The following is a 26,849-nucleotide window of genomic DNA, read 5'->3' as shown; positions in this document are numbered from 1 at the left end:
CCTGCACTTGCTAAAAATAAAAGCATATATCCATTGTAGGTGTCTGGCATTCTCCTTGCTCACTAATAAACTCAAAAGTGCTTTGTACACAGCTATATCATATTCTTTTTTGGAAAGAAGTACTGTACAGTATTTTGAGAACAAAAGGTATTGCAAAAAGGCACACTTATTTTGAAAAAGCTTTCTTGGTAAACTTCAAAAGGGTTAGCAGTGGGTGTGAAGGGGGAGTGGAAATGTGCCTCTTTTGGCAAATTGTTGGTAAACTACACTCTTTGGTTTCCCCATTCATTTGACTTTCAGATCTTAAATGAAGTTTGAATTTTTGGCTGACAGATGAAATTAAGCTAAGTCAGTAAGCAAACTGCTAATTTATCACGTCTTAATTCAGGAAGTACATCAAGTACTTCATTTAAATGATCTTTTAATTTTTACAAAAGAGAACATTCACTGAAAATAAGGACAAATTGCAATTTGTCCTTACTAAAAATTCATAAATTCTAACCTGGTTCTGTATAATCTGGTAAAATAATAAGATAGGATTCTATGCTGCATCCTGTCCTACAGAATAGGATTCTATTAACTCTTCGAAATGAGCTATCTAGGCTTGTGTCCAGAGGGTCTTATTGTGTTAATGTGAGATGTTATAAATTAAGGTGAAGAAAATAGTGTGTAAATTACAAGGTTCTGCTGAAAGACTTGAAAAACACTGATATAGAAGAGGTTATTAAATGATCTCATGAAGAACTCGTCATAATTAATGAGGCTGGAATAAAAAGGTAGGTTACCAGTTTTGCTGATGTCAGGAAGTTGGGAGGCTCTAAGGACACAGATGAGGATTAACATAAAACAGATTTAGAAGACCCTGAGGAGTGGATTAATAGACATGATGTTTAAAAGAAGAAAATGCAAAATCATGCCTACATTTAGAAACTGGAACTGACCTGTTACCCAGCTTCTCACTTGTTGTTTATTTTGATTACTGCAGGATGTTTATGAACTAGCAGTTTGATGTAGGGCATGGCAGTGGTGACAATTCGTGTGACATAATGTCTACAGGTTTGGTCTATATTCTAGAATGAATCTTGAAGATGATTTGTGGGAAAGAGTGAGAGGTCTATGAGTGTATTTCAGTAGGTCCTTCCAGAGCTGGACATGGGCTTTGTGGTATGAGATGAAAGAGTAAATATAGGCTGCTGCAAACTGGTCATGCCTTTTAATATATGATCTGAGAATGCTAGAGAAGGATCGTAGACAGTTTTGTGAGGTCAAAAAGGCAAACAACTTCCCATGTGTAAGCTGTGGGACTCTAACAGCATCACACATGTGAAGGTCTTTCAGCTTTTCTTTTCTGGTACTTGCTGATTGGTTCTCATCGTTGTACCTCAGAGAAAAGCGCAGAAATAATAGGGTTTGGGGCGAACGATCATTCGTGATGAGATGAGGAATCGGGGAAGTCTCTTTCAAAGGTGGCCAACTTATAGTTCTCCAAAAAAGCATTTATCACAAGCAAAGTAAAAACTTGTTAACGAGTTCAGAATTCTTTCACTGTGAAATTTGGTGTGCTGCCATTCAAGGCTACAGGGGGCAGCCAGGATTCACTTTTGTGGTGTTATCACAATTTCATGGGAGAAATACCTCTCCGTTACCTAGATTTAGATTCATTTAGATTGGTAGATCATTTTTATCTGCTCTATAAAATTGCTGGTAGCTAGTATGTATGTAATATCCCACTAGCATCTTCCTCTTTCCTGCCCTCTAAGGCTATATGTAACACACACTGTATTTGCAAGTCTGAAGTCCTTGAGGCCTTAGCTCTCCACCCCCAAAATCCCTGCATCTCAGGAAAAGCCCAAAATGGGGAAGACAGAGGTGATGCCACTCCTGCTTCGGAAGGTTTGCTTACACACTTGGAGAGAGCAGAGAGATTTTCCCCTTTGACTAAAATGCACAGAAATAAGTATAACTTGAGAGTTGGGTTGTGTTGATATGCAGTGATACAAAATTTCAGACTACTTTTAGTGGAAATATCAGTATGCAATTAAGTTTCATTTCCTTTAACAAACAAACTACTAATGGTTTTTTTAGCCTTTTATGCCTGTACTTAGTTTATGCTTTAACTTTCCAAATAATCTTGCTGTCTCTTAAAGATTGCTGTCTCAGATGGATAGTAGCATTGATGTTGCACATAGACATTGTCCATGATACTAAAAATGAAGATTAAAGTCTTACGTGGCATTCCTTGGGTCCATATATATGTGAAAATGTATAAAAATAAATGCTTGAGTTGATTTTCTTTTTTTTTTTAATACGTAAAGCACCCACGTTTGCATGTTTATTTGTGCTGGTTGTTGTCGTCTTTTCCTCTTCCCTCCAGAACCGGAATTGTGATTTGAGAATAACTTCTGTAACTGGACACCCACTGTGTGTGGTTATTGTTTCTAAGTTGAGAAAAGGCCTGATGTTCATAAATTGTAGAAGAAGGTTGGAATTTTAATGATGAAGGCTGAATGCTCTTGTGCATGTTTATATCTTGATCCATGATCATCACAGCAAACAAAAAGTACTAACAAAATTTTATGTTGCAGCACTTTCTGACACTTTTGGAACAATAAACTACTGTCAGTGTTTTTTCCCTTCTCATGAACCTTTGTCTCATCTTTAACTGAAAACATTTCTTGGTGAATGTTACTTTCTGGGCCGGCTACAGGCAGCTTACAATGGCCAACTTTTTGCAGAGTGTATCTGATATTTTGACTATGCCAGTAATTGGTCTTCAATAGTAGCCTCTAACTGGTCCTTCAGAAGAAGGATGTGAAGTGCTGCAGTCAATGGATAAAGGGCAAATCTGCTCCTGTGAAGGCTATGCCCTAGTTCCTAGGGAGAAATAGGTTTTGCTATCACATGTGAATTTCTCTCCTTTCAGGAACCTTTCTGCATAACTAACTAGCCTATCCATCCAATCTCACTTGGCCTTTTTTCTGGGAAACACTTGTGATAAGTCTTTGCAGGTTTAGAGTAGAAAGTGCTTATGGATCTAAATCCTTTAGTGTAAAGGAATTAACGTTCTGTCTTTATTTCCAGGTCCCACGTATGGGCACTTTCATTGGTGTGTATTTGCCCTGCCTGCAAAACATCTTAGGAGTCATCCTTTTCTTACGTTTAACGTGGATTGTGGGGACAGCTGGGGTTCTCGAGTCTTTCATCATTGTATTCATGTGTTGTGCTTGTGTAAGTTAATCTTTTTCATTACTATTTGGCTGGATTTTCTGGTACCACAGTACTGCTAGACTGTCTCATATGAGTAGCAGAGTAGGATTTCTCGTTAATTGTTAAATATCACTGTAACTGAGAGGCGTGGGATGGGTTCAGAAGACATCAATCTTCCTTTATATTTAAACTTAGGTGCTGAATGTCGCTTGTCATTCCAGCTCTTATGGAATTTCCATTGAGCTGATCACAGTATAATTGTTTAGCTTCAATTATTTTATTCACTAACTGAACTTTTATGAGGTTTTATTAAATCAATTTTTAGCATGTGTTTCTTGACTTTTATATTGCAACCTGAACTGTTCAGATTTTGGAACTTCAGAACAGACAAATATGAACTACAAATCTGTCCCACTGTCATGTTCATAAATTTGGTTTCTGAGTTGTGAAACCACTGATGGAAGGTGCACTGGAACAGTGATGCTTGATCAGTTTGTCACTGCTATTTAATTGGAATACTGAACGTTTTGTTCTAACTATACTGAAAACCCTCAGTGGTTTGTATTCTTCCGATTCTGTTTGAAGGCCCTGCTAATTTAGCTGTTTGACACAGCTCTTAACTAAATTCTTCAGTGGAAGATACAGTGCTTGATTTATCTGGAAATTCCGTAGCCCAGGATATTTTTCAGTATTGGTTGCTGTAACAGTTCATACAAAGATATTTTATTTCCTAGTTTCCTTTGACCACTGTTCTCCTGTACTGTTTTTCAAAGAACATTTACTGTGTTAAATTTGCTCTACTTCATCTTTCGCAGACTATGCTAACTGCAATTTCAATGAGTGCGATAGCGACAAATGGTGTAGTTCCAGGTAAGTAAATTTTTTTTTAAGTCTTAAATGTAAGCTAACGATGCATGGTCAAATCTGTGATATGTAATTCCTGTGATCCTAGATATTAAAAAGCAGTGCTTGGAGATTGTTTAAAGTACTGACTTTTAAAATTTTTTAAATAAGTGATTCTTAAGGAGAGATGTAGTTTAAGTGGACCTTCTGGGAGATATGGGCCATAGAGCATATTTTTCAGTCACATGCTTCTCTTTGAACAAAAGATAGGATAGTAGAAAAGATAGCATTTTGAACAAATGGAGATTTGTCTTAATGCAAAGTAGATTTCTTTACAAATTTACAAATATGGCTTTTTGTCAGAATTCACTGAGATTCCATTTCTAAACAGTGGAGCTAGTTACATTGTTTTCTGCAAGAATAGTAGGCAGTCTACTGGCAGAAAACTGCTTTCCATATGAGCACTCTAAATAATGCTCACTTCCTCTAACCTTCAGGATAAACTAAATAGATCAAGTTGTTCTGTCTTAATTGTAAAGCTGACTTTTTAGATGCAACTTAGTGCTTATAGCTCTTCCAATCTCTTCCATTTTTTTCGGCTTCTTAATCAAAATGCCAGAGTTCAGACAGTGTTATGAACTCCGAACTATTTGCTCAACAAAGTTCTCAAAAGACATATCTCTTCTGAAAAAATTCATCTTCATTTACAGAGGTTACCCAGCTGAGTAAGGGGTTCCAGAACTGATGCATAAGTTGCTGGGCAAAATTCAACCCTACAACTGATTGCAGGATCCAAAACTCTTTCATGGATGCAGTACCCTATGTGAAATAGCTTCAGTAGGAATTTTTATACTTCAAATACTTGCATTTTATAGCAGAATATAGTTATCCTAATAATTTTCCAGATAATTGAAATATTCTGTTCTCTCTTTCTCTGTTACATATTTTTAAAAGCTCATTGTAGAGATTTTGTTTAAACTTTTTTGGTGTCACAGAAATCTTGGAAGTTGACAGCTCTTATACTAGACTGGTCTTGATTTTTCCCTTGTACTCTTTTTTGTTGGCGCCCATTTCTTGGAAGACGGTTCCTGCTGGAATGTACAGAGGAAGCAGAAAGCATAAATAAGAACCTAGGACTGAAAGGGACCTTCTAAGAGCAGGTCGCAAGTCCCAGTAAACTCTTTAGTAAACTTATTGGTGATGCATCATGAAATTTTCTTTGGGTAGTTCATCATGACTGCTCATAGTGAAAAACAGTTTCAAACTCTCTCCTGTATTGATGAGAAGCCTGTTTCTTATTTGCAGGACTCTTTATTTGCCAGTGTACACTTGTTTAAACTAAATACTTCCTTTCTTTGCCTCGGAGTCCTCTCTTTCGCTCTCCATTGTCATAGTGACAAACATCCTGAATTTAAGGAAAGGTGTCTGGAGAACCAGAGGAGAGGAATTTGGATAAAGAAAGGCTGAAAGTTAGAGCCTTGTTGAATTGGAAGTGGGATAGGATAGTGTCTGTGATTGTAAGTGTGTGGTGGGGAAGGGCAGGTGGTCTTGTATGTGGGTGTTTTTTTTTTAAACATGGAAATTAGAAGAAAAATGAAAAATTCAGGGCAAAATGAACAGTATGTGAGTAGATGAGAAAAAGCATACTTTAAAAAAAATGCTTGTAACGAAGGTGGCAAAGGTTTCATGCCCAGAAGAGAAGAATGCATGTTAGTGAGACAAAATACATTTTATCCCCATCATCTCACTGGGGAGTTATTTTGCAAGGTGGTTATTTGATCGTGAACAGCTTGAGGATGGAAATTAAAGATTGTCACAGATAGGTGAGTCATCTAGAAAAAGAATACATAGGCAGAAACCAGTTTGCCTTTTTTACTTTTTTTCCCCCCCCTCACTGTTCATCATTTGTTCCCCATGCATGCTGTTCATTCAGATCAGTTATATCCCCTCCCTGTCCTTGTGCTGGCAGGCTAAACAAGCTAAGAGTTGTCTGAACTGTTGGTTCACTGAAGAGCTGTGCCTCTCTTTTCCTTTCATTAATTTCTCATTATCACTATGGAATTAGATATTTTTTTCTTGCAGAGTTTATTTTTATTGAAGAGTTCCAGTGATTCTGTTGCCTTGTAAATTAAAAAGCAAAAATCAATATTAGCAGTGCAAATGTTTTGAATGTTCTGTGCATCTGTCAACTGGAAATTAATCTGTTACATTACTCACTTGTACAGGGGAGAGGGTGATTTTTTTTTGGGGGGGGGGGAGGATTTTTGGTAAATGACATCAGTGTTCAACTTCCTTTCTTTTCTCTTCCCCTGGGAAGAGATCTTGTTGGAAAAATCTGCTTTGTTCAGGAAAGCTTTAAGGTTTGTGTTGAACAGAAGGCTTGACTAGATAATTGTCCCCTGGTTCCTTGTGGTTTTATTGTGTATACAGCTATAAATTAAATGCTTTTGGTTAATAGTGTAGACTTCTAGTGATCTTGTTTCATTACTGAACATTCTTGAATAGTGTATTTAGATTCTACGTGATGAGCCACCTTACTTTAAAAACACCATGGATGGAAATGTTTTAAAACTGTAAACTAATAATCTGTTTGTGTCTTTTTTATGAATTAGTTTTTGACTTTTCACACATTTGTTTCAGGATACTGTCTGCATCCAAGAGCTGCTGCTGCTCTCCCAGCTGTGCTCTTGTTTAGTTTTTGTTTGTTTTGGCGTAGTGCCCTCACTACTGTAAATACACATAAACATTGGCTTCTGGCCTTTCTAGTGAAACTTCTCATCAGATTCTGATCTCCTAGAAGTAATTGCTCATCTTAAGGCCTTTCTTCAATAGTGTGTGTGTGTGTGTTTTTTTTTTTTCCCTAGGTTCTTGTGTGAGCATCAAAAACTTGATGTTAGGAGGGTGTGTACTCTATCAGAGGAGAGAGCTTTTTCAGATGCTTCCTAAGGTTTATTGATAGGAGCCTCTGCTTTTAACCTTTTCTTGGATATAATCCAGCCCATGCTAGTGGCTGCCCACGTGGGTGCACACAGCAAGTACCTCTGGTGAATGGGCAGGGTATGCTTTAGAGGGAGAGTGAAAGCTGGTGTTAGTGAAGGAGTGCAGCAGGAAGGCTTGGCCCTGAAGATTTCAAGGGCTTAGTTGCATATGAGTGTGTTTTTTGTTTTTTGGTTTTTTTGAAGATTACATTTAAATTCTTACCTTTTACCAGTTTCTTTGAAAACTGCATCATGATTTTTGGTTTTTTTTTACCAGATAGTTTGAAGACAGAGAACAGTTTTACTCTCAGCAGTGTTGCTTAATGCTGCAAAGTAATACCTGACCCTTCAAAAGCTTTTTCCTGGTTATTCCCAGATAAGCATAAGTTTTGATTGACTGTACCCTAGCCATATTTTCTTACCTCTGAAAAGCATTACAGATTTTGGGCATCCTTCTTGTCATCTTAAGCATTTCTCAGATTCCCCCTCTTTCTGTCTGTTAAATAAAAACTTTGATAGGGATCAGAGGAGGAAAGTAGCAAAGCAGAGCAAACCAGTGCTGTTTTTGATATATATATACATTGCATAATACGGAAAAACTGAAAATCTGTGCTTTAGTATTTGCCAATTAAATGTTTAGATTACATTAAGAAATAACGCCTGTTGGTGTGATGAGCGTTCTTGTTTTAATTTTCCTTGTTTTATCTCACTGTTTGTTATATTTCCTTAACTTGACGTTGGACAAATAAGAGAAACCACTCAGTTGTGTTTGTTTACTCTTAATTATGATGGATGCAGCAAATGCTGTGGGTGTTTGGGAAGCAAGTGCTGTTTGTTTCAAAAACAATTTTTCTTGAAATGCCCATGGGGAGATGCACTTGGAAATGTGCAGTCTAACTGCCTCGCTGGCGTAAAGCCCAAATACTGGCTTGGTATGAGAACCTCAGCATGTGCGTTTCCACTGAAGTAATCTCAGTTACGTAACTAGATTAATTAAATGACTCAAACTTTTATTCTGTAATACTGCTGTTATTCTGAAGGTCTGGAGACTGATTTTGTTTGTTTGGGTTTTTTTTTTTTTTTGCTTTTTGGGGGATGATTAAATTCACAGCTGGAGGCTCTTACTACATGATTTCAAGATCTTTAGGACCAGAGTTTGGTGGAGCAGTGGGACTTTGTTTCTACTTGGGTACAACCTTTGCAGGAGCAATGTACATTCTCGGTACCATTGAAATTCTGTTGGTAAGTACTATTTACACTTTAAGATTGAATTTGTGCTGTTTTGGGAGACTACAGAGCAATGCACCTGGTCTAAAATGCATTCTAGATTGCTGGTGACTTTTTTAATGGTTTGTTGCTATATTTTGAGTGTGTCAATATTTTTATTCCATTTTGGATTACATGAAAAATTCCAACAATTTGGTGATCTTTGATCTAAAAACAAATTAATGGAGTGCTTGATGTGAGTTTCCTTTCTTTAAGTAGAACACCCAACAGAATTCGGTAACTGATCTTTGCTAATTTGTACCAAATGCAGCGTTTCTATATTAGCGTAACCTTTTTGTGCAATCTGAATACCAAAGGCCCCATAAACTGCTTTGTACCCCAACTACAGTACACATACATAGTTGCAAGAAAGTTATACGAATTCTAGTAAGACGTTTCGTTTTGGAATTTTGGAGACAGGAGGAGAAAGAAGCAATGACTTGTTCTTTTTGTATGTCTCGGAGTAGGCTACAGTGTAGTGCGAGGAAAAAGCAGAGCAGATAAAAACTAATATTGCTGTAGGCAGGGAAACATGAGTGCAGTTTTGAACCCGTTATTTACTAATTTCCAGTGTCCAGTGAGAATATTCCTATATCTCTTAAGTTCCTTTCATATAGATTTTCTTTCTCCTACAATTCAGAATAAATTGGAAATGAAAAGTAAATAGAAAACACTTCATTATTTTCCAGAAAACAACATTATTACTTAGATCAACCTTGCGTGACTTTGGAGACATGTTCAGATTTAAATCTGTGGGCTCGTAGCACTTAAGTCAGCTGTTGTATGAAAATGAGAAAGCACAGCACAAGAAATAGTGAAATGTCATATTAGACTGACAATCCACTTTTTCAGGGCCTGAAGCTTGCCATTTGGATTTAGTGATGTGAAGTCAGATATCTTGTAAGAACTAGTTTATTTTACAACTGTGAGGGAATCCATTTCTTCCTCACATGTCTGTCCATATATGTTCATGTTGCATGATGGGAAGTCTTTGTAAAATCAGCATCTATGGATCATGCTGCTTTTTGTTGCATTTCCTCCTTTCCTTTCCCAAGCACACAATGCGAAGATGGACATGTCTGAGGTGACTTAAAAGTAGTGCCTTGGAATTGAAAGGTTAAAGTTTCCTTCCTGAGAGCCAGTTTCCCCTGTTTCAGCTCCCCATTCTTCCCTTCTGACATTTTTTTTCAACTCTTGTTTAGCACAAGAAGTTTTATTTCCTTTTCTTGTTTCCCTTCTCCTCTCATGAGGTTTAAGGAGGATACAGATTTCATGGTACAACCCATTCTTTGTCTCTTAACCTCTCTATTTTTTTTTTTTTTGTTGCAAGTTCTCAATATATATTTTGTTTCGGTTTTTTGTCCCCTAGAGGCTTCATGCCTCTAGGCATACTGTTAAGTTATTCTACAAGGGAATTTTCCTTTTACTTTTTTCTTCCTTCTCCTGGAATTAATTTTCAATTTCATTGTTCTAGCCATGAGATCACAACTATGGGATTTTAAATTTGAGTGGCAACCACATAATAAGCAGTGAACACAGACAGCTTTACATGCCTCTTGGAAGAGATGCTTACTCTAGGTAACTGTGGCGTTAAGTCCTTTTAAGCCATGCTTTCACAAGGTCTGGGAGGACACCTCTTTATTCCCCGAGTAGAGTCCGTGGACTCAGTATCAGGCTAAGGTTCCCAGAATAACGTACAGAACTCTTTCAGCTTCTTCAGTGCTTGGCGCTGTCATCTGCAGTGGGGAAAGCTGCTGCCCATTGCTAAGTTATGGAGAACATGAAGGGCCTATCTGCTATGAGATAGGTTCTTAATTCCTATCTCCCACTTCCTCTTCAGACTACTGGCTTTGAAATTTCAGAGTCCTGTAAGGAGGCTGTGGAAGAAAACTGGTATGGCATTGGCCAGTTATGTGGCCCTGCCTCATACACAAGGGGTCAAAGATTGCCCTTCAGTATCATGCATGATATCAGAGACTGTGCAGATATGCAAGAGGTACCACAGAATTCATCAGCTCCTCAGTTCATGCTTCTTGGCACTTACTGTGACCAAAGCACACTCATGTCACTCTTACTTTAAAAAAAAAAAAAAAAAAAATCCAGGACTCAACAGGGGTGAGGACCACTCCTAACTTGTTGGCTTGTGATCCCTGATTTTCAGTGACAACAACCAGCACTGTGCCACACTGGATTGGGTTTGGTGCACTGTTTCTTCTAATTACCAGCCATGCTGGTCTGTGCATTGCTATTAAACATGCATTGGGTTCAGCTATGGTATTCAAAGTAAAAGTTCTCCTGCCCCCAAATCCAAACCTAATATCTGATAGAGGACCTGGTCATAGTCACAGAGGACTAAGCTGTGTCAAACTAAACAAAGAAATTGTACTATTGTGACTTCAGATGTAAGGTAAGCTTGCTATGAAAAGTTTTTCAGGTACTGATATGTTTAAAGTATGTTACTTGAATTTTATGGAACTATAACAAAGGACGTATGGTATTGGAAACCTAATGCTGCTTAATGGGATTGTTTAATGAGCAAATGCTTCGAATGAATCTAAGAATGTCTGCTCTGAGCTGAGTGTTGGAGCTGACTTTTGTTGCAAGACTTTCAGCACGATCGTTTCAGAGGCACACTTCATTTAATGTATTAACACAGTAGCTCCCAAGTCCTCTTTGGAGTCCAAACCTGTGATATGGAAACTACGTGTAATTGCCACAGTTTTCACAAGGGGTTAGAAAGAATTAACGCTGTTGGTGTACCAGTTCTCAAGGGCAGTTAAGCTGGAAGGAGTGATAACACCTAAACACTCATTAGGGGTTTGTGTAGTATAAGGATATAAAGGATTCAGTTGAGCATTTTTTACACAAAATGTCTAATCACATTGACTTTAATGATTTTGAGCAACAGCTCTTAAACCTGTGAGGTTTACTCAGTTTTCCTCATACAAGGATCCCGCACTCCATGCGGGTGGTGCCCATGTGGACTTTCCCAGCTTGACTCCAGCCTGTGTTTGTTCTGGCCCCCTCCCCCCCCCTTTCTATAGCTATAGTGGTATGCAATAAGGTGCCCTTGCTAATAAGACCACACCTTGGTCCTTCTCCAGCCATTAATGTTTTTTCCCCCCTAGCAGGGATATGAGTTTATATATGGGGTAGGAATTGAGAGGAGAAAAGCTGGCTGGATTTTATTTGTTATTATTTGTAAGCGTTTCCCCCAGATGCAGTACTTTCTCAGGAGATCCATCCTCATTCCTTTCCCCCCTCTCCCACTCTAGTCATTTTTATTCTGCTTTATTCTTTGCTGAGAATGTTGCTTGGTATACCTGCTAGTTTTCACGTTAATCTTTCAGTTCTTACAGAACTAGAGGAGAGAGGACAAAATGTACAAAAGGACAACTTAATTAAAGCTTCATTGTACTTTAAAACAATCTGTGGCAATAGCTCAATAATAGGAAAAAATCTTGGAAGTAACTTTTCATTGTGTTTCATGATGCTAGAATTGCATAAGGATATTCATTTCCGAAAATAAAATGTTCGTTCTTCTCTATTTAAATATCCATATTTGGTGAATCAGTATTTGAAAGAATAAAGCTGATATTGTAATAGAAGTTTAAATTTTGAAGTTCAGATAAACTTGGTTCTTCATGTGATGCTCATCCTTGAATCCATGATAGTTTTCAGATTGCTTTCTCTTGCAGACCTACATTTCACCTAGTGCCGCTATATTTAAAGCGGAAGAGGTCGGTGAAGAAACAGAGCCTATGCTGAACAACATGAGAGTGTATGGAACATGCATTATTGTTCTGATGGCAATTGTAGTCTTTGTGGGAGTCAAGTATGTCAACAAACTTGCACTGGTCTTCCTTGCCTGTGTGATTCTTTCCATCATTGCCATATATGCTGGAGTCATTAAGACTGCTTTTGACCCACCTGACTTTCCGTAAGTGAAATATCATTTTTAAATACTACAGGCTATTTAAAAAAAAAAAAACAAAAACCCTGCTACAACCATTTTGTATTTTTAAAATATAAATATAATGACTTCAGTGATAGGCACTTAGGTGCTTTTTGTTCTCCTGAAGTACTGATTTGAATCTTTGTCATATTGTTCATAAGACACATGCCACTCAAACCTTCTTTGGTTAAGGTTCGTGGTGTTTGTTCTTTAAGTGTGAATAGAGTAGTAAGGTGGTTTTGGTGACAATACATCTAACTGCTTTAGATAAAGAATTAAAAACTGAAAAGCTGTAGAACAAAGTAAAAACATCAGAGTTTTATGAATCATAGTTACTGAAGTAACACGCTTCCAAGCTTTCTTTATCTTGAGGAAACTTATGTTTTTCCATGCTCAAAACGAAGTATTGCATTCCTGAAAATTGCTTGCTTTTATAGGAAGACTTTTTGTTACTAAAACTTAATTTTATTGTTGTCACACACAGCATACTGCCTTTGAACATCTCTAGCTTATATCTCTCTTCAGCTGATTCTAAGAATATTTTTAATCATGCCATGGTGTCTGATTCTCAGTATGGGAGGTATATTTTTGTACGTTCTGCTATTGGGAGAAAACAAAACAGTACTACTAAACCCATTAGTGGAAGAGCTTGGGAACTGTATGATTGTTACAGTTCCCATAGCGCTCTGAAATGTTGATGTTTGCCTCACAAATTAAAGCACTATTTGTGCACCAGCTTAGGTGGAAGGGTGTTTTGGTTTGTGTATATGGGATTTTTGTTTGTGGGCTGTGTGGGTATGTTTGTGCGTGTGGGTTTTTTTTTAGTGTGTGCAGCGTAGGTTTGTATGAGCTGTCTGATTGCCACACGTTATGATTCTGTGGGGGTTGCTTCTGAAATCTGTGCTATGCCAGTCTAAGTGACATCGAAAAGAGAATAAATAGCAAGATGACAACACCTACCAATTATACTAAGTTATTTTAGGTAATGAAGGCTGGCTACAAAGAATTGTACAAGGACCTGGCAGACGATGCTTACTGAATGACTTATAAAAATGGAGGAAATCCAAATTTTACTGGATTGGTGATGGGCTCTGAGCTGACTTTTCTACTCGAGCATGAGATTTGGACTGTAATGGATTTTTTCCAAGAAAATGTTGGCTTGTTATTCATCTTCTGTCAAAAACAAATATGATAACAGATGGTGTTAGGAAGGGTATTTGGAACAAAACGAGCGCAGCCACTTCAGTGCAGTTCTAATTCTTTCCACTCTTCCAACAATCTCGAAAGATATAGGTGAAGTGGAAGAAGTTCATCTCCAACACTTGCCTTTAAGCTAAGGTATTGAACTTCACTATGAAAAATACGTAGACAGGGCTCTCCCATCTGGGAAAGATGACTGGCACAACTGAGACCTACAGAGTCATGGCTGGCTTGGAGAATGTAGTTGGAGAACAACTCTTGGTATTTTCCATCAAATGGAAGTAGAAGGTGGCAGAGCCAACACGAAGGTAGATGATTCTTTGTAGAATATGTAGATAAGCTATGGAACTTTTTGCCATAAGATGTTTTGGTTGCCAGATGTTTGAAAGGTCAGAAAGTGACCAGCAATGTTATGGAGAGAAGAAGAAAGAAGAAAAAAAATCAAGAACCATTAGGTACAAAGATGCTCCCTTCAGATAAGGAAGTCCCTGAGCCCCAAAAGCTCAGCTATTAGAATATTCAGAAGAAATATTTCTTTAAGCTTCTCCCATTCTTGTACAGTTCCCATGGTACCTGCTTTTGGCTCTCAAACGGGATGTTGCACAGGGTCGATATACTGCCTGGTTTAGAATACCTCTTCAGTGACAAGTGGCTGCTTTTTACCATTTTTCACAGGCTTCCTAACAAAGGTTCTTCAGGAATATTAGACGTATACTGCCTGTGTATTTTGACTTAACTGCCTAACATGAATATCTTATAAAGATGAAAGAAGGAACATTAAATAAGTGTTATATAATCTTGTTATCAAGCAAGTCTGGAGTAAACAGCTTCTGAACATTTGTGTAGTGAAGACTTTTGAGCAAAGAAATATGGTTTCCAGGTCATTCATGTCCAGGTGATTCCTTCATCTTGGGCATTTGTTTTTTGTAAAGCATTCTGAATTCTCTAATTTTCTTTCCATTCGAAGTGATTGATTGCTTCATACTAAGAATATGACACTTTTTAACCCTATCGTTGCTTCTAGATTGTGGGTTTTGTTTTGTTTTTTTCTTTAACCCTACTACATTGTACTTTCCTTTTGGGGTTTTTAGTATTTTGAGGGCCTTCTTAATGTTTATTTTCTGGAACAGCACGTGACACATCTACTTAACCTTACTTTTGGATATTTTTGGTCAGGCTCTTGTTATGTTAAAATATTCCTGTTCATTGTTGCTTGTTTGGTTTGCTATGTCTAAACTTGTGAAACTGCATGTCAGTCTCACGTTATTTAGTGGCTAAGCTGTTTGAATTAATTGTATTTTTGAAGAATAAATGACAAAATAGGTGTTAGTACTTTGAACAAAACAATTATAGCAGTAAAATTTAAGATATTTATGTGCAATAATGTACAAGAAATTATATTGTTTTAGTAGATGTTGCATAGCTCATAACACAGATACTAGAAATAAAGAATTTCTGAAGAAGTCTAATGGACAAAAAAGGCTTAATGCGCAACGATCTGCTGAAGGATCCACTGTTTATGATTTTGTTTTACAGTATCTGTCTTCTTGGGAACCGTACGTTGTCAAAACGCAACTTTGATGTCTGTGCCAAATTTACTGAAAGCAATAATGAAACAAAGACTACAATGCTGTGGCGTCTCTTCTGTGATAGCTCATCGCTCAATGCCACGTGCGATGACTACTTTACTCTCAATAACGTAACAGAAATTCAAGGGATTCCGGGAATAACGAGTGGAGTTCTCCTAGGTATGTTGGAAAGCACAGTGATTCAAAGCTTTTGGACAGTATTGGCTTGGTCTGTAGCTGTCTAGTAATGTAGTGGGTTGCTGCTGCTGGTCACTAGTTCTTCAGCTCTTCTGTTTGCTTTGTGCAAGAGTGCTGCCTGGAGCATGCTTCCTCCTGTAATGCTTCTACATAGTTTTAGGAGCTTAGTGTCAAATGCTTTGATTTGGGGATTACTGGGGATTTATGAGGACTCTTTCAAATGCTGCCATTCTATCAAAAAGGAATGGAGAAGTGTTTACATGATATAGTAATGTTTTGAGTGTGGTTTATTTTGCTTTTACTTTCCAGTCTAGCATTTGGTCAGGAGGCTTTGTAGAAAGTACTTGGATTTTTTTCTATTTCCATTTCTGTATGGTTATGGGAACTTGGGATTCAAGGTAATTGCGATGCACTCTGGCTCATAAGACTCACTTTGAACGTGTAGTGGATAGTATTGTATAGAAACAAAGAATGTCTGATGGAGAAAATGATGTTCTGATGCCTCCTCCCCCATGTCTCCTTTAAAAAATTTGACTATAAAAATGTACAACATTATTTGAGGATAGGGACAGCAGGGGATCCTACTACTGCTGTGGTAATTGTTTGAAAGGTCCATACTAAAGTGTCTACATACGTACAAAGACATGGGATGAAAGAGTAGGCTGCAGTGAGTCTAAACTTGTGTATAAAATCACACAAACTTCCTCAAAATCAAAAACAAAATCCTTCTGCACTGGAATGTTTGCAGTGAACTTGGTTTAGGGTTTATTGTCATGTGTTTTGTTTGCCACAAGCCTATGTACTATTTTCTGAATATTTATAAAGTATTTATTTTGCTACTCTACGTTCTTTTCTAGCCTCAAACTTTCTTTTCACATTTTTTGCTACAGTTAAAGCTTTAAACTGCTGTTTAGCTTCTAGGGCTTTCAGTCTGAGTACTAGTTTGTTTAATTTTGGAATTAAAAATGTGATCTGGCTCTGACCACTGATTAACATGCTTTTGAACTTGTACTGCTGTATAAAAACACACTTTGCTTTCCTAATGTCACAAGTACCCACTGAGGTTTTCATGGAACACTTTTATAATGCCCAGATTTCATTAATAATCATTGAGCTTTGAGTCAGCTCTCAGTCTAAGGAATGTTTTCCTATGTGCATCACTGGACACTTATCTACAGTGAATTTCATCTGAGTCTGGTATAGTTTTTCTGTAGTTCTCTGCAGTTGACCCTTGCTTCTACAACTGCATAATACCAGCAAGCTTTTTCATCTTGCTCCTTGCTTCTTTTTCTAGGCTGCTTATGACTGCATTGGGAAGCATAAAACCTGGTACAGATCCTTGTAGAAGTTTACTGGTGACTTTACTGTGTTGTAAAACTGAATTTACATTTACTTTTACCTCTTGTTTTCTATCTGAACTTTTTTTTTTATACGTGTGAGAACTTTTCCTCTTATCCCACACCTACTTAAGATCCTTTACCCAAGGAAGCTGCTAAAAATGGGGGAAATCCAGGTGGACTAAGCTAAGCATATCATCTTCATTTATGTTTCCCCTCGAATAATTGAATACACTTGAGGGACTACTTTCTTCTGCAGAAGTGATGCTGAGACTTCCCCTGTTCCTCAGAACTCAAGAACAGTGTAAATAGGTGCTGGTTTTGCCTGAACTTGGAGATGATACCTGTATGTATTATCCCATAATACCCATCCTTCTATTCATTGCTGTTGTTGCTACCAGTTGGCCATGTGCAGATGTTTCTTGTGAGACTTTAGTTTCCTTCTCTCTGGAACTCCTGGAAAAAAAAGTTGACCTCTGATTTGTCATATTTCAGTTCTTGGGTTGCAGTGCAGGCTCAGGTAAACTCAGCTCAGGTACCAGCTCAGGTCTCGCAGTATACTTGGATGAGCACGGTCCTGCTTGCTGCATATGGGCAGCCATTTGGGTACGTAATGTGAGTTTGAACTCAACGGGTAAAAGATTCCTCTAGGAGGATTCTTCAAGGAGGACTTATCTTCAGCTTTGAGTTGGGAAACTTTTGGGAAAGATCTGTGTGTAAGACAAAAGATCATTTGATTCATAGGGATATTGCGTCCCCCCCCCCCCCCCCCCGGGAAATGGGAAAATGACACTGGCTCTCATTTTCTTCCTTGTAGATAACCTGTGGAGTACCTATTCAGAAAAAGGATCAATAGTTGAGAAAAAAGGTCAGTCATCAGTTGCTGGATCAGAAGACACAAAAATTGCTGGACGCCCGTATGTTTTTACAGACATCATGACCTATTTCACAATGCTTGTGGGGATTTATTTCCCATCTGTGACAGGTAAATACAACTGTTTTTCATGTATGAGGATGTGTTATAGCTGAAAGACTTTTGTGTTAACGTTTATTAATGGCTCAGACGATTCCTAGTCTGTGTGTCAGAGTCCTATGTAAATAACACTCTAGTGCTAGAGGTGCAGATGGTTGCTGGTTGTTATAGGGGTTCTAGTGCTTGAACCGATTCCTTGTTTCAGGCCTGTTTCCTAGATTTAGAAATAAAGAAATCTCCGCATGTTACTAAATGCTTTTTCAAAATAAGATGTGGTTCAGCAGAAGATTACATATCTTTATAGTATGTTCTTGAAATGCCTGGGACAACTGTTTCAGGCACTCAGGCAGTCAATTGTCTGCGATTAGCTTACATTTCCAAGATTTTTGTAGCTAACCACTAGAGAATTCTTGTCAGGAGCAGAGAGTCATTGCATATTGCTTCCCTCGGGTCTTGTTTGACTGAAACAAACTGAGGAAACTTTCTTCAAAAGTCCCAGATTAAGTAACTGTAATCTCAAGTAACAAAACAAGGTTTAGTTGCGAGGTACCACTGCCTCCTGGTAGAATGCCGAGGGGACAGGTTCCTTCAGACTCTCTCCTAGGTGGCTCCCGTTTTTACTTATTTATTTTCATCCACGTCTCGTGATGTATTGGTCTCTGGTAGGATTTCATCATGTGGCACTTGACCAAGTTGCCTTTGCACTGGAATGAAAGGGTGAGACGGCAGTAGTCGTCAGTTATTGTATGACTTATCTGCACTTCTCCTGGGGTGTGTGCTAGAAAATACTTTTGTTATTGTGTTAAATTCAAACAGGGGTGTGTGCCTACAACCTCCTGGCCATTGCTCTTGTACTCCTTTCTTTTTGTTTGTATTTTTATTTTTTCAATTTACTGTTTGCTTGTACACCTCATGGGGTATGGTCCCTTCAGTGGAAACCTAGTGCATTTGGGCAAGCTGACTAAAATTGCTAAATCCCTGTTAGTTTATAGCATCTGTCCCTAATGCTTTGCTATATTCTATCTATTTCTCAATTTAAAAAAAAATTAACATTTGTTTGTTTTTTTGTTGAGTATAACTGCAGAATAACTTTTGTCAGTGTAAGTGTTTTTTCTTCTGAGCCTTCTGAAGTTTTTTTTTAAACTCCATGGTGGAGTAGTAACCCAAACTTCTGAATCAAATAAAAGTATAAACTGAGGGTTTATACAGAAATTGAATATACTTCTCTAGCCTGCTACAATGGAAATTGTGTTTAATGAGACTTATAATTTTTTTGATGTATAAATTTGATATTTTTTTTGATTCTTTTAAGGTATTATGGCAGGCTCAAACAGGTCTGGAGATCTTAAGGATGCTCAGAAATCTATTCCTACTGGAACTATTTTGGCTATTTCAACTACATCTTTTATTTGTATCCTTTATATTGTAACTTAATCCCCCTTCCCCTCTTCTTGTGCATATTGCTACAGATAAGTATAGTTATTTCATTGTAAAGTCATTTTAGTTATCTTGATATAGTATTAATTGAACCTAAACTGAAATAAATCCTATATATATATAATTTTTGACTAATGCATTAAATTCCAAGTGACAATTGATGGTTTTAGTTAAGCGATACAGAGGATTTTTGGTATCATGTTTCAGTTGGCAGATTGCTTTGTTATTGCGCTCGGTATAACCAGCAAACTGGTTATGTCTTAAAGCAAACTACCAGCAATTTGATACCTAGAACAAGCAAATGCTTATTTATATGAGAAAACACATGTTCTGCTGCATGGTGAACGAGCTGGTAATTTTCAGTATCTTGGAAATGAATTGTGGAACAAATGTTATCTTAGCCAAAATTAACTAAAAAGCTGTAAGGGGAAAAGACTTTTTTAAAAAAAAAAAAAAAAAGCACACTTTGGTTATTGTGGAAACCTGGATTTCTTCCCTATGTGAAGAATTTTATATCCTCTCTCTATATAGATTAAGATAAGTATGTATGAAAACTATAAATAGAAATAAGTGAACATTATATGTTGTTTTATATATATATTGTATAGTGTAATCTTCCTTCAGTCTCAACAATAGATCTCTCCTGCATAGTACTGTTTGGTGCCTGTATAGAAGGTGTGATATTAAGAGATAAGTAAGTTGCATTTAACTTTGATTTTCATAAGAAGCATGTCTGTTTGTGGACTATGTTGCTCTGTAGCTGAAACTGTTGGTAAACCAGACAAGCTTGTAGACTGTATCTCTTCCACAGCTAGAAGCAGAGCCTGAGCTACGCGTGTGTTCGGCAGAGTTGTCCCTAATGAAACATCCCTGAGAGAGCGAAGCGGCCTGGCGTTTTGGGTGCCACCTGGGGTGGGAGGAGGCATGCCCTTGGGGAGAGGTGCTGTGCTCCTTAGCAGCCAAGACCCAGGAAGGGTTTTGGCAGCTGCATAAGCAGGAGAGCTCGTCAGGAAGACTGTAACGCACCACCAGGCTTATTTCTACCTCATCCATGACTCCTGTTTTGTTTTAAATTACCACACGTAGACCAAGATTCCTGTCAGTTGAGCTTTCACCCTTGTAATTTCCTGAGGATATATAAGGCGCAGTATGAAATGTGATGAGCGCGTATAGAACCTCCAGATTTTTGATAACTCTGGCTGTGGAGAGAGGCTGTGCTGCTTGTGATGCTGGGGCAGTGTGCTGGCAGCCTTCGCACTCGCTTCCCTGCCACTGTCTGGTCCTCTTTCCTGCTGGCGAAGGCGCGAGTTTGTTCAATCGAATGGTGACATCATAGTGCTATTTGAAAGCTGATAGGTGCTTCTTGGACAATTTATTGGGAGTGGGGGGGGGGGGGGAAATTAGTGTGGAAGTCAAACTATTAAACAGTTAAAACCTCTATTCCAATCAAAATCGATACAACAAGGAGCAGGGGATCTATTTTACTTTTAAATGGTATTGCTACATCAGTGACAGTTTCAGAGTTGTTTTTCTTAGCAATAAGTACACTGATTCAAGCTGATGCTGGGAAAAAATAAATTCTGAATTACATACTGGCTCTGCATTAATTTACGTAGACTTACATTTCTGAAAATAACCTATTGAAGATTTGCTGGAAAAACAATACTTTTTGCCAGCACTGAGTGCAGGTGATGGGTCTCTAGAGCAGGCTGCCTTGGAGCAAGAGCGTTGCATCCATATTCTTTCGTTACTGCCGGTTCTTGCCAGGGTACTAGTAAAACTTATGGGCTTTGCTTTGTTATTTCAGACTTTTTTTTCCCAGAAGAGTGTCACAATATCTACCTTGGGGGGAAAAAAACTTGTCTTTCACCGTTTGAAGTCTTTCAGCTTTTTAAGCTGTTCCTACAACGAGTTTTAATTGCACACAAGGCATTGGAATCCCACTTCAGAATGGGGGCACAGCTGTATAAATGTCGTCAGAGCAGCATGGCATGTCTCTTTTCTATAAGTTAAAGAGTGTATTTTTCCTCTGTTCATCTACTCAAAATAGTACATAGCTGTACATCCAAGCTTTGGGCGCATGCACGATTTTGAACACTGGCTTATTGTATTAACCCAATTACTATGTCTGTCTCTGTCAATAGCAGGTCCAAAAAGAGATGAAGTATTTAATTTTCTTAGTTAAGAGCCTCTTATTTTCAAAAGCCTGAGAACATCTGAAAAAAATATAGGCTACCGCAGCACAGACTTTCCTAAACGGGTTTTAGCTGTTTCCTAGCAAAATTAAGATGAACATGAAAAGTTTGATGTTTTCTGTCTTAAAAGTAAACAATTAAAAAAAAAAAAAAAAGGTAAGAATAAAACCCTTTCATGCTTTGTCTTGGAATATCTGTAAATGAACATAAAACTCGTCCAAAACATTGGAGTGGACACTCAATGCTGTGATATGAAAGCACCTCTTCCAGACTTCCGGTTGCCAGATAGTTCTTCTACAGTGGGTCAGGTGGTGTGACAGTTGGGAGGGGTGTGGATAGCCTGGAACGGCTGTACCTAGCAGCCTCTCTGTATTTCCTTGTCCGAGTGTCAAAGTGTCCCTGTATTAGAAGGGAAGGGTAATCTTTTATTTTTGCAAATCTCCTGCTTATTCCCCAGGGTGCACCTCTGACAGGCTTGCGCAACAGACTTTCGAAGCCTGCTTCCTAGTACTCACAAGGATCTGAAGAACTTACACGTAAACGTTTTGCTAGTGCTGTTAATTCTGTGAAGTCTGCCAAGATACCTGACAATTACTGCATGTCTGTTTAAAGGCAGCAGTTGTAATAAGTTTTCTTTAAACAGCATAATAGAGAAGTTGGTTTGTTGGGGAGGTGCTATAGCAGGTGCTGTGACATGGTGTTTATTGTTGAATATCGATCTTAACTGAAGAGACAGATGTGGAGGTTGCCACTACTGTAGAAGTTAGGAGCTATTTTAGTACTCGCCACTTTCATTAACTTCTGTGGGTATTTCTTTTCTTCCCGAAGGTTTGGAGAAGCAGTTAATAGAAATTTAGTGGTTGGTACACTGGCTTGGCCTTCTCCATGGGTTATTGTAATTGGATCATTCTTCTCTACATGTGGTGCTGGTCTTCAGAGCCTCACTGGTGCACCCCGGCTCTTGCAGGCCATTGCAAGAGATGGCATCGTACCGTTTATTCAAGTGAGCTATTTTTTTTTTCTTTCCAGTAAATCAAATATGTTTTACACTTTAACAAAAATGAAACATTATTTCTGCTGTCCCTGTAGAACTGTGAGAAGATGATTTGGAGCTCTGTTCTAATGTGTACAAAATGGATCCAAGTATTACAGGGCAAAGTTTGAACTTGTGTATTTCTTTGCAATTTAATGATCTTTATTCATATAAGAGCTAGCGGTTCAGAACTGAAAATAAATATGGTCATAAAATCTCCTATAGGTGGAAATGAACAAGCTAGGAAACAGCAGGCAGCTGAACTTCTTGACTCCAGGCTGCGTTGACAGTTCGAACAGAGTTGTTTTGATCTTGTTATGGAACTCCATAAATACATAACCTTCTGTGTCATAGAGCTATAATTCTAATTTGAATTCATTTTTGTAAGTTGAGGTGAGGAAAGATGCAACAGTGTAATACTGTCCTACTTGAAGACTGCTCTAAAGTTCCCTGACTGTTGTGGTGAAGTTTGGAGCTTGTTGAATGCATACCTCAAAATGCCGAGGCAAGCTGACAGTTGCACAGCACAATGATAACCTGTCAAGACCAGGTTCAATATAAACACCTGGATTATGTCTAAATAGCTGTGAATATTTTTGGGAACAGAATTAAGAGAGACTTCCCAAACTTAGCTTTAGAAGGAAATTGCAGATAGCAGAGACACTGAAGGCGAGCAGGGCTGAAAACTAATGTAGAAGGATAGGCTTTTTTGTATGGAGATCATCCTGAGGATGATTTGGAGCACTGCTTTGTATTATATCTATGCTTTGGGGAGGTTCATATCCTAATTTTAATGCCGAAGTTAAATGGCTGAACTTGTGAAGATTCTAGCTAGAGATATGCATGATCCATCTTTAATAGGCAAAACTAATAATAATAATAAAAGGAAGAAAAGAATGGGTATGCTTTCCAGCAGCAACAGAAGACTAATTATAAAACAGCAGCCTGGCCTGCTTCCTTGGTCCGGGGAAAGCTTACACAGAGTCGACCTTGCACAAGGTGCATTCGCACTTTGTTCACGGAGAACAGGTTATATCACCATTCCCTTGGTTTTGGAGCACCTCTCCTGCCAGGGATGGGGAAAGATGATGAGGATGTGCAGGACTAAAACATGTTGTTTCTCTATCTCATAGATGAGCTGTGCAAGACTGCAGCTATGTCTGTAATTGGAAGTAAATATCCTAATTATGCTGGAGAGGCGGGAGGCAATCATGTTGGAGTTTCTCTTGAGTGGGAAGTGGGATTTAATGCAATAACTCTTAAATGCTGGGTTATATTAAGAGAGAAACAAAAAAAACTTCACTTTTGTCTGAAATAGAAGGGCAGTACTTGGTGAGAAGGACAGTGTGATTCCATCACTTCACAGGCACGTGGATGGATTTGAAGGGAGAGCAAAAGTCTCTGTAATTTGGGAAGGGAGCGAAATGGAAAATTAAGGAGAAACAGGATATTTGAAGAGGACTCTAAATCTTGCAAGATTCTTAGTTTTGGAGTTATACAGCTTTTGCATGGGTAGTCAAGGGAATGCAAGGAGACTAATACAGGGTGCAAGAGTAGAACTTCAATGTAAAATTCTTTTGCTTTTAAAACATGACCAAAAAAGGCTTTTTTAATCTTAAAGAAGATTGGATGAGACGAAGCTGAGGGAAGAGGAGAAAGTGGCATGGAGAATGAATGAGATTTGGAAAGGAAGCAATTATGGGAAATGGGGGAGATGATTTAGTCTTTATAGTTGCATGGAGAGTAAATACTGCTGGAACTCTAGATAAGGAGTTTTTCCCATCTCTCTCCATTCAGTACAGCTTGTGAGTGATGTTCACTCGCTGGCTTTGGGTGCAAGCAGTCTGTTTTTAGCAAAAAAAAAAAAAAAAAAAAAAGCCACATGCTGAATGATTTTGGTAGTGCTCTGTGCAGGATACTAGTTTTTTTTTTAAAGTTCTCAAACACTAGTATAATATTTGGCTACTCAATTGATGCTTATTTTTTGTTATAAAAAAAATTCCCTCAACTGGCCTAGTGTTTTATAGATGACTAAGTATAAATCTCTGAGGCGTATGGATTTTCAGTTACTTAAGATCTTGTTTGACCAGCCACTGCAACATCACTTTACGTTATTATAATATTTCTTATTTAAGTAAAAATTTTTCATATTGGAAATGCATTTTTCCTCCAAGTTCATATATATTTTTCATGTAGATTCATTACTTCCTCTTTCTAATAAATGACTGTATTTGATTCCGGTTAGTTAGTTTACAATCTGCACCGTGTTTCACGACTGTATACTAAACACTTTTCTGAAATTTACCGTTTGTTTGGATTGAACTAGGTATTTGGTCATGGAAAAGCAAATGGAGAACCAACTTGGGCTCTGCTCCTCACTGCTGGTATCTGTGAAATAGGAATTCTGATAGCCTCTTTGGACAGTGTAGCACCAATTCTCTCAATGTAAGTATGCAGATGGTGTTTCACCTTCTTTTAAGATAAATGATATATTAACTAGGTAACGATTTTTCTCTTTGAGATATTTGCTAGATTTTGTCCTCTTATGAGTTACGTTTCCATTTAAGCTTGGAAATAATTTGAAGTAATAAAATGCTTTGGGTTAATGCTCAATATAAGTTAATGCTTAATTGAAATACACTTATAAAATAGCATTGATGTATAATCTACACTTACAAAAGTCATTAATACTTAAATGGCACTTTAAAAATGAATGCACAACAAAATAGCATATAGCATCTAATGTTCATCCAACTTTAATCAGTTCAGTTTTTAAACAAATTTTAGACATGAAAGTTGTTTTCCCATGGTGCTATTTCTGCTCTTTAAGAGTAGAACTCTTATTATTCACTTTCAGTTTTATTCCAAGTAATCTATGGCACGGGGGGGACTGTAACAGAAGCTGGTGGATAGCAAATGGAAATTGCCTATCTGCAGTCCTGTAGGTTTCTTTAGAGCTGGTGATTGGGGCAGCCTTTACTTCAGCTAGCTTCAGTCATGCATGGTGCCAGCAAGGATGTGGGCTAACCTTCAAGGATATAGGGCTGTTTTTCGAAAAATGAATACTATTTAATAGTTTCTGTAAAGAAACTGGTGTGATGTCCAAAAAAGCAAGGCTTGTTGTAGTATCAAATACCCACGAACCCACACACAGTTGTTGATGGTTATTTCACTATTATATTCAGTATTTCAATGGTGCTAGATTGAAAATCAGATGTTGTGTGACAAATATGAAGGTTATTCAGAGAAAAGCTAGAAAGCTGATTATCACTGAAGTCTTTGATTGAGGCTTGATATTATTCTAGTACCATGTTTTGAGACAGATTAATACTCTAGAAGCATTAATTTAATCTAGATCTTCCGTTCTGTTGGCCAATATGGGTGTTGTATGAAAGCTTCCACCCTTTTTATGGATTGCATTTAGACCTTTCAGTGAAAGTCTGTCTAGTTCACTTCCTGTCTGAAAATGTGTTATGTTTGTGTTTCTTGACAGGTTTTTCCTCATGTGCTATATGTTTGTAAATCTGGCTTGTGCAGTTCAGACTCTCTTACGGACTCCGAACTGGAGACCTCGTTTCAAGTATTACCATTGGTAGGAGTTATTCTTTCATTCAGAAGTGTTAAAGCCAATTATGCAGCCTTGACTACTTGATTGTGTTGCAGTAACAAAACAATTTCCTTTCTGACTTGAATGAGTTAGAAGATGGTTTGTTTACTGGCTACTTTAACAGCGATACGTGTGTTTGGAATAGAGCTGGCAATAGTTTTGAGTAAGAAAACACATGTAGCTGATGTAGAAGGACTGGGAAGGGGCTTGCAGAGTGACGTTTGATATTATTCATAACCCAAGAGGTCTTCTGAATATGAGCAAATGAAGATGAAACGTAATGGTATTCATCTTTTTTACCAGTTCGCGCGTGTGTGTGTGTGTATTATATATATATTATGTAAATGTTTGTGAATGTTAATCTGACTTTTCCTTTCAAGTGTGCAGGAATTAGCATATAGAAAAAACAAGCCTGTATAGAGAAAAATCTCTAATATACATCAGTTAGCTCTTTAATTTTGTGATCATGTACTACTTTAGAATGATGTTGAACTTTGAGCGTTGCATTTGATCTTTAGTATTTGAAGCAGACAAGTGGATACTTGGAAAGTGGCTTAAGAGTTCAACCACCTCAAAATAAGATTGGGAAAGTTGTTTGGTTTTTACTGAACATTTAATGTGTGTATATGTATACACATATATATATTTTATATGTGTATACATAGTTGTTATATTCTGAGGACCTCAGAATAACTAGATGGCATTTCTTTGAAGAAAAACTGGATGCATTTGGTCTCAATACTTGCACAATGCTAAAGAAGCAAATTAAAGGAGTCAAACAAGTTGACTCTGTCTACGCTCTTCCAGTACAGCGAAGGCCAGCTTTGATCTGGAAACCAGATGAAAAGAAACTTGGTGTAGTATGTGACTAAATATCATCACAAAAATATCCAGTTCTGAGCTGGCTTACATGCTGCTTTTGCCCACTCTGTCAGATGGATGTAAGAAGTGTTTCTAGATTAAATTTGTTACTGTTTTCAACTGGCTTCCATTCTTTTTAAAAGCCTGTAAAGACTTTCTATATTCTCTTATCCTACTATGTATATATATTC

The 26,849-nt window shown here is 37.8% G+C and overlaps 1 protein-coding gene across 2 annotated transcripts in view; it reads left to right on the top strand.

Annotated features, from left to right (window-relative positions):
• SLC12A7 (solute carrier family 12 member 7) overlaps positions 1-26,849 on the top strand; it is a 74,684-nt gene that overhangs the window by 24,296 nt on the left and 23,539 nt on the right. For both annotated transcript variants that reach the window (XM_068931343.1, XM_068931344.1), the window contains exons 4-14: positions 3,082-3,228; positions 4,023-4,077; positions 8,140-8,270; positions 11,993-12,234; positions 14,986-15,197; positions 17,370-17,537; positions 18,838-18,936; positions 19,599-19,656; positions 21,986-22,160; positions 24,517-24,635; positions 25,684-25,782. In XM_068931343.1, coding sequence (XP_068787444.1) covers positions 3,082-3,228; positions 4,023-4,077; positions 8,140-8,270; positions 11,993-12,234; positions 14,986-15,197; positions 17,370-17,537; positions 18,838-18,936; positions 19,599-19,656; positions 21,986-22,160; positions 24,517-24,635; positions 25,684-25,782 — 1,505 coding nt within the window. The remainder of the gene's footprint in view (positions 1-3,081; positions 3,229-4,022; positions 4,078-8,139; positions 8,271-11,992; positions 12,235-14,985; positions 15,198-17,369; positions 17,538-18,837; positions 18,937-19,598; positions 19,657-21,985; positions 22,161-24,516; positions 24,636-25,683; positions 25,783-26,849) is intronic.

This window comes from Struthio camelus, chromosome 2, assembly GCF_040807025.1.
Source record: "Struthio camelus isolate bStrCam1 chromosome 2, bStrCam1.hap1, whole genome shotgun sequence".
Lineage (NCBI taxonomy): Eukaryota > Metazoa > Chordata > Aves > Struthioniformes > Struthionidae > Struthio > Struthio camelus.
The sequence above is the reverse complement of the archived record's forward strand: the minus strand, read 5'-3'. Positions and strand labels throughout refer to the sequence as shown.